Source organism: Zalophus californianus, chromosome 2, assembly GCF_009762305.2.
Source record: "Zalophus californianus isolate mZalCal1 chromosome 2, mZalCal1.pri.v2, whole genome shotgun sequence".
Taxonomy (NCBI): domain Eukaryota; kingdom Metazoa; phylum Chordata; class Mammalia; order Carnivora; family Otariidae; genus Zalophus; species Zalophus californianus.
The window spans coordinates 70274917-70287491 of record NC_045596.1 but is presented as its reverse complement, the minus strand read 5'-3'; the positions used below and the strand labels follow the sequence as shown (position 1 = coordinate 70287491).

The window sequence follows — 12575 nt, the reverse complement described above, 5'->3', positions numbered from 1 at the left end:
GAGTTACATGCTCTACTGACTTAGCTGGCCAGGCGTCCCAGTGCTTCAATATTTCTATCCCTAAATGTGACAGTGACACTGACTTTACCTTATACAAGCCTACAGCCTGTAAAGAGTAAAATGCAATACTGCATAAGAGATTTTGAGCACATGGTTAGAACCAGTAAAATAAATACAAAAAAGTATTATTTCTTCTTGATTATGATCTGGGTAGTTTTGAACATTTACTAAAATACAATTTAAAAAAAATATTTTATTTGGGGCACCTGGGTGGCTCAGTCATTAAGCGTCTGCCTTCGGCTTAGGTCATGATCCCAGGGTCCTGGGATTTAGCCCCACATCGGGCTCCCTGTTCAGCGGGAAGCCTGCTTCTCCCTCCCTCACCCGCCCCCCACCGCTTGTGTTCCCTCTCTCACTGTGTCTCTCTCTGTCAAATAAATAAATAAAAATCTTAAAAAAAAAAAAGATTTTATTTAGAGAGAGAACGCACAAGTAGGGGGGGAGGGGCAGAGGGAGAGGAAGAAGCAGACTCCCCACTAAGCAGGGAGCCCAATGTTGGACTTGATTCCAGGACCCGGGAATCATGACCTGAGCCAAAGGCAAACACTGAACTGATTGAGCCACCCAGGCACCCTTAAAATACGATCTGATATAGTAAGAAAATTAAGGCATTCATAAAAGCTACTAAATAGGGGTGTCTGGCTGCCTCAGTTGGTGGAGTATGTGACTCTTGATCTTGGGGTTATGAGTTCGAGCCCCATGTCGGGTGCAGAGATTACTTAAAAAAAATCTTAAGTACCCCCCCCCCCAACAAAACCCCTGCTAAATAAAAAAATTCCAAGATCATAAGACATTATTAAAAGTTAGATTCCACTGTTAATTCTGATCAAATGCTAGTTCAGCCTATATCTTGTACTCACTTCAAGATCTTGACTGATTAATCCTAAGACCACATCTATGCATATCAGGGTCCCTGAACGTCCAATGCCAGCGCTGCAGTGGGTGATGATTGGGCCAGATCTATGAATGTGTCTCATGTAAGAGATAAAAGTGAGCAAGTCATCTGGCTGAGAAGGTGTATCGTGGTCTGGCCAGGCAGTGAAATTCAGATGAGAAATATGTCGTATCTCTCCTGTCTGAAATTGTACAATAGAAGAAATAAATACTATATTTTCACACATATGTTTTAGTTTTTAATAATATACTGTCCTTTCAAACTTTGACTTGCCCATTGGATCAAAGGACAGGTGCAAGAGACAGAAAGACTCCATCAAAGAACACATGGAGGGTCTTTATCAAGGAGGTTGCTAAATCTACATTTTAAACACTGGTAAAAGCTACTTTTTGAAACCCTAAAAGTAGATTACATTGATATGAATAACAACCTTTTCTAAATGACTCCACTTCAAACTCACTCTAGATAAAAGCCAAAGTCATTGCAATGCCTTACAAGCCCTGCGTAATTTGACCCAGCTACTTCTCAGACTTGACCTCCTTGACCTCCTCCTCCCGGCCGCTCTGCTCCAGCCACAGGGACCTCTCTGTGGTTCTTTAAAAACGAGACACAGTTCAAGCCAGGGCCTTTGCACTTGTTCTTTCTGACTGAAATCCCTTCCGCCCCCTCATCCCTGTGGCTCAATCAACTCCTTTAGGGTTTTTTCCACAGCACCATCAACACTGGTATTTCCTCATTAACAACTAAACTCCATGAGGTCAGGGATTTCTTTTTGTCTGTCTTGCTAACTGCCGAATCCCTAGATTCCGTAACAGGGCCCGAGCTCTACAAACCATGTATTAATTAAACGAATCATTTAAGGAATACTGAACAACTGTGTTAGCATAAGTAATGGTATGCTGGTGTGAATGAATAAGGTATATTCTTTATAAAATCACATCAAAAACTGTGAAGGAAATCTTTGGCTACATTTACATTCGACCAACAGAATCAAGTCAAAGTCCAACAGGAAACCCATTACAGTTGACCGTCGAACAACATGGGTTTGAACTGTATGGGTCCACTTATACACGGATTTTTTTATAGTACAGTAGTGTAAATATTTTCCTTATGATTTTCTTAATTAACATTTTCTTTTCTCTAGCTTACTTTCTTGTAAGAATCAGTCTATAATACATATAATATATAAAATATGTGTTAACTGTTTATGATATCGGTAAGACTTCTGGTCAACAGTAGGCTATTAAGTAATTAAGTTTTTGGAGAGTCAAAAGTTTTATGTGGATTTTGGACTGCATGGGAGTCAGTGCCCCTAACCCCTGTATTGTTTAAGGGTCAACCATACTTACACTTAAGCAGGTCGGGGTGGGGGAGGAGGGTGAAATTGAGGGGGTGTGAAGGTGAGGAAAAGTAGCAGTTTCACTTAAGGTATATCCACTTATCTAATATGTTGTGTTTATGGGGGAATATTTGCTACTTAGAGATTTTTAAAAAATAGTTTTATTCACTCTTCTTAGAGGTTTGACCTTAGGAAAAAAAGTACATTTTCTAGCACATAGCTTCTGAGCCATTCTGTTCTATCACTAAGCAAAGGATGATGAATGGTCACCTTAAAGGCCTGTATTCTCATTTTCAACCTAATACAGTACATACTAGAGGAAACTAGCAGTTTAGAAGATCACATTTAAGTTTCTATTAGATAAAAAATAATGGGTGACCTCAGTTCCACTGAAATGGGAAGCCCGAAGTTGCTGACTTTCATTTAGAAATACATGGATGCTATCGTGGAAAGTGCCCAGGCCTGCATTCCAACCAGGAGATGAGCCTTAGGAGATGGAAAGATTTAACTCACTTACCTGAATCTCTTCTAGGGCCATTGCCCTTACTACAAAGCCCTTCAGCTGCTGCATTCTCACGAGAGCCAGCCGAAGCCTGTCACTGACCATTGTTGTTTGGCCTAGGACGTTAGGCCAATAGCGCTGGCATTTGATTTTTTCCCCTTCTACTTCTTGGGTCATCATGGCTATCACTGTGGATTTTTGTTCCCAAATCATCTGCCAGAAATCTCCAACAGTTGTAGGGAGAGGTCCTTGGCAGGCAATGTAAACGAACTCTTCTTTTCCCACGGGTATCTTAATGAAGCTGGCGTTGATATAGCCACCTTGATCTCCAAGAGGCACTCTTGTAGCATCATCTGTGAATTTCCCACCACAAGACAGAGTCATCTATATCATGCATTTTTAAACAAGAGCCTTATAAACAGGAGGAGTCAAAGATTACGAGAAGTTCCTCAGAACCATAAAAGAAATCACACTTTTTAATAAAGGCATATTTTCAAATTACAGTCAAATCATTTTATATTTACTCATTTTGCTCTTGTTACAAGTATATCTAAGATGTCAACTCTGTGAGTTTCTGACAATTTGATATTATTTACAGAGATTTGGTTGAAAAATTAAAATAAATCAATCAATACATTTAGAACTTCTTAATAAGTTACTAGAGAAACATAACTTTGCTACTTCTTATCCATCCTTATTTTAATGATGACAGTAATGAATTTAATGAATGACAATGCTGACAGATTATTTAATAAAAAATTAGTATTATAATGCAACTATTAAAATACTTATTACAAATACAATAGGCATAATTACCTCTTGCTCATCTAATTAAATTATATTCTTATAAATTAGCAGCCAAAATAATGAACACAATAAATAAAAAGGTAGCTTGCTTTATTCTCTAGGCATATAGGCCCCTGTCTCTGTCTGATTGTAATATCATAGTCAAAAAAGAAGTTTCAAACCAGTGAAAAGTATATGTAAGCCATCTTATCCAAGAGAATTAATTTGTAAGTACTTTATATCAAAAGTCATTTCTATTTATTTTTAATTTTTTTAAAGAGCATTTTATTTATTTATTTTTAAGATTTTATTTATTTATTTGACAGAGAGGGACACAGCAAGAGAGGGGACACAAGCAGGGGGAGTGGGAGAGGGAGAAGCAGGCTTCCCGCTGAGCAGGGAGCCCAATGCGGGGCTCGATCCCAGGACCCTGGGATCATGACCTTAGCCAAAGTCAGACGCTTAACGACTGAGCCGTCCGAGCGCCCCAGAAAGTCATTTCTATTTAAAACATTTATGAATTTAACTGGTAATTTCTATGATTATCAAATTATGAATTCAGTAATAGCTTTCAAAATCCTCCATCAATTGCCCTTCAATTACTTGACTTCTATCTCTTAGTCCATGGAAACAAATCCACTCAGTAGTTCTGGATTTATGGCTTATCCCATTTGACTTTGAGATACTAGTCTGGCCATTTTCGCGGGGAGGGGGAGCTGAAATAATTCCTACCTACTTTACGCTGAACCCTTATCAATTTCATTTTTAAAATGCTAAGATTCATTTTTCACAGGAAGTTTTCTAAAATAAATTTTGCATCTTCCAACTTGGTTGAAAAAATTCAGTCGTACTTTTAGTTATTGCATCATTTGTCACTATTGGTTCTGTTACAGATCTTTGAATTTATGACTCCTGGCAAAGATAGGATCATTGTATCATACACGGTGGAATCCAATGTGCTAATATATAAATGTGGCTGATTACTATAAGAAGTTGCTAAAAAAAAAAAAAGTTGCTAGACATTAATATTTTGCCTATACCCATATATATTTAAAAAAAGTCACATGTTGATTGGTGAAATTAGTAAAATGTGGGTAAAAAGAATTCCCTTTTTTCTTCCTAGTATCTGAAACAATTCAAACTATAATGCAACCTGGTAGCACCCCTGTTGATACCACTGCAGCCACATGCACATATAATGTATCATAAATTTCTCTCAAGTTAAAATGAGTGGAATAAATAGATGTTGGTGTGACACATGAACTAAGAAACTGCTCATCCCAGAAGTGAATTCATACTTTTATTTATTTAATTTTATTTTTTTTAAAGTAGGCTCCATACCCAACGTAGGGCTTGAACTCATGACCCTGAGATCAAGAGCCACATGGTCTACCAACTGGTCTAGCCAACCAGGCACCCTCTCCTGTAGAAGCTGATTCATATTTTTAAGAAGACCTTAAAATTAACTGATTTGGGACACCTGGGTGGCTCAGTTGGTTAAGCACTGGACTCTTGATTTTGGCTCAGGTCATGATCTCAGGGTCGTGAGATGGAGCTCGGGCTCCGCACTCTCCCTCTCCCTGTCCCTTCCCTCCCCCATGCATGTTCATGCTCTCTCTCTCAAATAAATAAATAAATCTTTGAAAAGAATAAAACTACTGATTTGGCATCACTGATTAATTTCTAATACTATGCTGCAAAAATTCATGAATGTCTGAATAAAGAGTTAAGATTCTTCTGATTGATTTTCAGAATACATACGTAATTTAAAAAGGAATTCACATTGTATATCTAGATTTGTTACTGATGTTAATCTCTAAATATGTGTTTGTGTGTGTGTGTGTACACTTGTGTGAGAGAGAGGGTGAACTAGCATAAAAGTTTTAAATCAGTTCAAATTTTTTAGACATATTTGATTTGAAGTCAGATTAAACTTACAGGGAAGTATATTTTTATATCGGTTCTTTCTTCTATTTTCCTTAGTTTGTCCAATTAGACACTGATCCAAAGGTTTTAATTCTTGAAGATTCTGCAAGGAAAAATGGAAATAAAGTTAAATTTGTTGAGATAAGCAATAATTCAGCAATAATTGCAAATGCTTTAAATATGCAGGGTGTAAAATTTGTTACTGATCAGGGCAGACTTTGAGTGTTAAGAAATAGGTATGTCCTGTCAAGATAAGCAAGTCTAAAATCCTAGTACTAATCTGATATACCAGTTGCCGAAATATATCGCTGCAAATACCTTTAACATGTAGTCAACTAAATTTGCGAGGCTGTACTTTGTACCTTAATTTTAAATTTCAGTTTAAAGAGGTCTATAATTATATTTTAGGAAGAAAAAACAACATATAAAAGCAACTTTGGCTTAAAGTAATGAGCTGGAGCAGAACTTCTTGACAATATTATCTGTGGGGTCATAGGATAACCCATGTGGTTGAGTTGTGGTTAGACAGTCCTAGGTTTTTAAAGTCAACCCTCACTTTTCATTCACTCATTAATCCACACATTTATCTCTTTATCCATCCATCCATGCAAATGTATACTGAAAATGCCTACTAGATGCAGGACACTGTAATAAGTGCTGGGAATACAGTGGTAAGGAAGAAGGTATGATTCTGGTTCTCGAGCTTACAGACTATTGGGAGAAAGAGGCAGTAAAGACATAAACAAATACTGTGATATATGCTTTGAAGAAATTAGCAAGCTGTTATGTTAGAGAATAATAAAGATCTACTTTATAAAGGGTTGTTATGGCAGGTCTTTGGAATGGTGACATTTAAACTTAAGCCTTAAAGAAGAAATCATTGCTGTAAAATGGAGAGTAAGAGTATACCTCAACTACTGTGAACTTGTTTCCAAACTATTAATGTGATTTACATTATTCTGAGTATTAAATACGAAGCATCTAGCACATTTCAGAAGCTCTCAAGAGAAGTTAGCTCCTTTCACTTCAGTGGCTATGAAAAGCTCAGGAAGTGGGCAAAGTAAGCATATGGTTTGAGGGAGATGAACAAGGTAAACCCCAAAACCACAATGGTACTACATTCCTCTTTTGCCTAGTGGTAAATATGGACGTTGCCAGCAAGACCACATGAGCAAGGGCTCTGAACCATTGCTGCATTGAACCAAGGGGCATATTTCCGGAGCTGTATTAAATTAGAAACTGTTGCTAATGAACCACATCTACTGTGTATTAATTATAAAGTTTAGTGGATGGTTGGAATTGACACTTGACTTAAAAAAAAAAAAAGCTTCTCTATCTCTACTGTGAGGCAGGGAAGGTAATCTTTGGGGAGATTTGTCAAGCTCCAAAGTGGCTAAAGAGATCTCTTTAAATCAATACTATTAGGATCCTAATTGGAAAAATTAATTTCTTGCTGGCTAGGACAAGATGGTGCTTTTAGCTGGAAGTAAAGTTATAAAGTAATGGACATTTTCAAAATTTCTCCTAACTTTGCATAAAACTTTGGGAAGGAATCATTGGTAGAAGCCACTTACCTCCAGCTCCTTAGAAGGAATTCCTTGATCTAATAAACCTCGCAATGTTCGAATGACTGATTTCAACTTGGTGCCAGTGTATTTACCAGAGGGAAGCACTTTAACGATGGGGAGTGAAGCAAGCTCCTCATTTGTCAGAAAGGGATGATCTAACAAGAAGACAGAAGTTGATTTTTTTTTTTAAAGATTTTATTTATTTATTTACTTAGAGAGAAAACACAAGGGTGGGGTAGGGACAGGGTAGGGAAGGGGCAGAGGCAGAGGGAGAAGCAGGCTCCTGCTAAGCAGGGAACCCGATGTGGGGCTCAATCCCAGGACTCTGAGATCATGACCTGAACTGAAGGCAGACACTTAACCTACTGAGCCACCCAGGCACACTGACAGCAGTTGATTTTTAAAAAAAAATTTCCCCCAAAACTGACTTAGCCAATAAGGGAACTGACTTGAGCCTATTCTCATCTCATCTTTTTTTACAAAAGCAGAGTCTTTAGAATTAATATGGCAGGAGAACAGGTAGGCAGATACCTACAATCAACATAAAATCTTGGGCATAGCAAGGCCCTTGTACCCAACTTTTAAGGAAACACCTCACTGTTTAGAAATTCTTAAGGCTCTTGGCTCTCATGTATTTACAATTTCTAGAAGAGTTTAATTTTTTTTTCCTTCTCTTAACTCAAATGACACTATTTTCTTGATGAAAATGTATGTAGTCCCGTTAATGCTTTGCACTTAAATTAGCTTCCAAGCACATTGGGGAAAAGATGAAGGGAGATGCTTCAGAAATTCCTTACAATGGGACATTGCACTAGAAATGCTGATGCCTCCTCTCTCTACCCCCGCTCGATAATCAGTGCCAGTGTCTTGGGCATTTGAAAGTTTTCTCAATACAAATGAAAACTTGGGGTCTCCAGGAGCTTATCAAACAAGTGATATCAGTGTCTTAGAAGAGATATGTATCTAATTTAGTACCTGCTCTATGGAAACTGCTTACACCAGAAGGCAACTATTATCCTGGAAAAAAGTAGGAGAGAGTTCTTGCTATAGTTTTGCAGCTAAATTAGTTGATTAAAGCTTTCTGATGATGCAACTACTATGTAGGCAACAATAATGCTAGGCTTTGTGGGGTATACAAATTAAGAGTTGGATGCTTAACTGACTGAGCAGCAACTACTATGTAGGCAACAATAATGCTAGGCTTTGTGGGGTATACAAAGCTGTACAAGATACTTCAAGAAGCTGAACATCCGGTGGAGTGAAGGCTATTTGTAAATACAGAATTAAACTTTTACAGAGCTTAGTGTAAAGGCAACAGGATCTCAAAGGCTGGAGATGAGCATGGGCTACAGGATTTGACAAGAGCACCATCACTGACACCAACAATTTACCTAAATCGAAAAAGTGTTAATTCAACTTCGTTAATTTCCTTTAACAGCTAAGACTTCAGATTACAAAACCATGTCTTTCATTGCATTAGTATAACACTGCCTTTATAAAAAAAAGAGAAATGATACACTGGATGGAGCCTCATTTCTCCACTGGCTCAGTTATAAAATGAAAGAAGCAGTTAATAGGACAGAGCAATTAACTCCTGTTTTTAAAAAATGAGGTTGAGATGCAAGGGTAATAATTTCCTATCTTTGAGCTATTCTACCTATTTTATTATAAATAAAATGCATTCCTCGACTCTTTCCAGTTTGACAAAATTGTAACTTTGTTTTTTTTTTTTTTTAAAGATTTTATTTATTTATTTATTTGACAGAGAGAGAGACACAGCGAGAGAGGGAACACAAGCAGGGGGAGTGGGAGAGGGAGAAGCAGGCTTCCCACCGAGCAGGGAGCCTGATGTGGGGCTCATCCCAGACCCTGGGATCATGACCTGAGCCGAAGGCAGACGTTTAACCATCTGAGCCACCCAGGAACCCCTGACTTTGTGTTTCTAATTAAAGTATTTACACATTTATTTGTGTGTTTTACTTTAAGCCACTGAGAATTTTAGCCTACACCTGTGCAAATATCTAGTTATATAACTGAATGTTGCTGTTTGTCTATGTGATTTTACTTTATGTATGGAACCAAATAATGTACACAGTGAAATAACACATCCATATAGTCTGAAAACTGTAATTTTCAAAGGCTTATTTTTTTAATCTATTACTTTTGACAAAAGAATTGCTCATAAAATTCTTGCCTTTATCAGAATCTTCATGGTTTGTTGTTTCTATTGGCAATTCATCACTTCCCAATGTTATCTCATCATCATCGTCAGGCTTCGTTTCTTGTGACTTTTGAATCAAGCTATGACAATAAAACACAGTGGTAATATTTTCTTCAGTTTTGTCCCTGAAATAAATTTAAATATTATGTCCTTGAACCCTTGTTTCCTCTACAATTATCATGATACTTAAAAATAGAACATCTGATTTAAAAAATCCAAGTCCACAATTCCTAAAATTCATTGGTAGATGGAAATTAAACTGAAATACAGAATTGTTTAGTACAGTCTAAAATTTATCCTCAAACAAACCCTGTCTTTGAACCTTAGATTGAAGGAGTCCCCTTGGGGATAGAGAAAGTGGTGCTTTGTTTCTGCCCCTCAATGTGGATAACCCATTATAATTGTGTGAGTGTAACTCTTGTCTTTTTTTTTTTTTTTTTTTTTTTAAGTAGGCTCAATGCCCAGCATGAAGCCCAACGTGGGGCTTATACTTATGACCCTAAGATCAAGCCCTGTGCTGAAATTAAGAGTTGGATGCTTAACTGACTGAGCTACCCAGGTGACCCTCTCTTGTCTTTTTAATAGCTACCTACTATTGTACTAAATGGATGTATCTTAATTATTTATAGAAGTCTCTATTGATGGACATCTAATTTTTGCTACAGTTGGGGGCTAGAAAGACACTTCTGTATCAGCGCACTCACTTAATGTAACAAAGCACAGTACAAGTTCTCATTATTCTAGGGTACAAAGTAGATGCCATCTCCCTGGTAAGGTGGATGGCTAGGGAAGAGAATCTAGGGAGGAGAAATATTTGGTAATGAGGGGAAAAGGATAATGTAAAAGGCTGAACACATTTTTTCATTTTCTGATATTCAGAAACATCAATAACGGGGCGGCAATTATGCTTTTATGGTGGATGTTTTCCTCTACTCCAGCTAATTGTGGGTTACAATTAATACTTAATTTGCAAGCTCTGCACCTATGAGGTTGCTTTTGTCATCTAGTAAGTATATTTTGTCTGCAAGGATATAGTTTGGAGATCCATCAGGCATTCCCTTCTTTCTCATTCTTTTGATTAGCTGCATTAGTATTTCATGGGTGCTTGTGTGAGTACACCCTAATTTATTCTGTGTATATTATGTTTTTTTAGAAATATAAATGATGTTGCAATTAAATTTTGGTAGAAATGTCTTTGCACACGTGGTAATGGGAGCAATTCTTAGAAATAAAATTACTAGACTGAAGGTTATGTGCTACAGTTCTTTGAATCTATGATACCCATCATTGTAAGATACACTATTGTTTTGTTTACATTAAGAAATAATATTGATGATTGTATATGATTTCAGAGATCTTAAAATTAAAAAGTGTATCCAAGAATTAGTAACATGCAGATAAAATTTATATGTTAATAGTGTTTCTAACTGCCACGCAAATAAATTACATACACTAATCTACCCTTCCTCCTTCCTCCCCTTCCCCTGCCTAATGGAGTAGAGCCTGTATCTTTACAATTCATGGCAGCTGGCCCAGATATTTGCTTATCTTTTAAATTTAAATTGTATGCATTTCTACATTAATAATATGTACTCCCTTGTCTAATTTTAGTTAGTGCAAAATTCACTGTCAATTTGCTTTTCTAGGAAAATGCAAGTAGCTCCCTTTGATTGTTAGGTTATCATCTGATATGGAGCAAAATTTATTTATGTACAATCACTTTGTTGGCCAACTTATATATATAACTTTTTAAAACATTAAACAATGTATCAGGAAAAATCCTATTTTGTATTAGAAACTGTTTTCAAAAAGAAACAAAACTGTGGGGTTTTAAAATGTTTCTTATCTTCTTTGGTTTTATTTTAACCTTACTAGGAGATAATCACTATCATCATTGTTGGCACATTCCCTTTTAGACCTTTCTTTCATTTTTCCCATGGTCAAGGATAAACTTCTTTTAACAAACACATTGTCACACGTCACTAAAACCTCCCTTAATATTCAACCATAGGTCCATAATTTAGTCAAATATTCTCTTTTTATTGGAAAAGAATAAATTAATTTCAAAAGCAACATCTAAATGAAAATCTTCAGAGCACTTCTAAAAAGAATGGAACTGTTATACTTTAAAAGATTATTTTCTTACCTTTCACTTTTTACTTTTTCTTCACAATATTCTTCACAGCCATTCATTTTGACAGACTAAAATAAAGAGAAATAAAAATCACATTAGCCCATTGTTAAAAAAAAATCTATCTCATAATGTTCAATTTTTTCCTGTTATTATTTCCTATATTTACTGTTATGTCCATCCTCCTGTAACAAAGACACATATGACATTCAATTAATGTCAAACTGTGGCTAAGGCATCTTCAGTGACCCAAGACGTTTTGCTGGTTCCACTTAATCACCTTCACACTCATCCTGGCTTTTCATTTCTTATGTAAGGGATATTAATAGTATAGAGGTAAGGAAAAAGCAAGATGAAAAGCTAAATTATGATTATTTAGATATGCATATTTGGTATATGCTTTTACACTACTTCAGTTTTTTTTTAAAGATTTTATTTTTTTATTTGAGAGAGAGAATGAGTTGTGGGGAGGGGAAGAGGGAGGAGAGAGATAAAGAGAGAAAGAGAGAATCAGACTCCCTGATAAGCAGGGAGCCCAATGCAGATTTTGATCCCAGGACCTGGAGATCATGACCCAGGAGCCCTACAATACTTAATTTTAAAATCTGAAAATGGGCTCTCCAGAAATATCCTAGTAATTTTCAATGCGTTAGAATTATCTTTTACTTTTATTATTATTATTTTTTTAAAGATTTTATTTATTTTTTTGACAGAGACACAGTGAGAGAGGGAACATAAGCAGGGGGAGTGGGAGGGGGAGAAGCAGGTTTCCCACAGAGCAGGGAGCCCGATGTGGGGCTCGATCCCAGGACCCTGGGATCATGACCTGAGCTGAAGGCAGATGCTTAACGACTGAGCCACCCAGGCGCCCCTCCCTTTTATTACTAAAGTGAGGAGTCTCTCCATGGAGAACATAGATCAATCAACTCATACTGTAATGGGAGATGGTGTCTCAGAGACCCAAATACTGCAGGAGCAGTTTGCTACAATTAGAAGAAGATGCCAAGTTTCATTCTAACATGGTTAATAAATCTTACATTTCAATCTTTATTAGGACAAATTATCTTAACAAATGGGAAATTCCTTTCATTTCAAGACCCCGAATTACCTAGGTTGTCTACCTCTATAATCCATCTGGTTTTATTCT

The 12575-nt window shown here is 36.7% G+C and overlaps 1 protein-coding gene across 17 annotated transcripts in view; it reads right to left on the bottom strand.

Annotated features, from left to right (window-relative positions):
* The window catches only part of PTPN13 (protein tyrosine phosphatase non-receptor type 13), a 204841-nt gene that overhangs the window by 4393 nt on the left and 187873 nt on the right, over nucleotides 1-12575 (bottom strand). For 12 of the 17 annotated variants that reach the window (XM_027600513.2, XM_027600517.2, XM_027600522.2 and 9 more), the window contains 6 exons: nucleotides 11444-11499; nucleotides 9271-9422; nucleotides 7083-7231; nucleotides 5521-5611; nucleotides 2812-3149; nucleotides 921-1136 (listed from right to left, as the gene is read on the bottom strand). In XM_027600513.2, the coding sequence (XP_027456314.2) occupies nucleotides 921-1136; nucleotides 2812-3149; nucleotides 5521-5611; nucleotides 7083-7231; nucleotides 9271-9422; nucleotides 11444-11499 (1002 nt within the window). The remainder of the gene's footprint in view (nucleotides 1-920; nucleotides 1137-2811; nucleotides 3150-5520; nucleotides 5612-7082; nucleotides 7232-9270; nucleotides 9423-11443; nucleotides 11500-12575) is intronic. The other 5 variants (XM_027600528.2, XM_027600529.2, XM_027600519.2 and 2 more) reach the window with 1 other exon arrangement.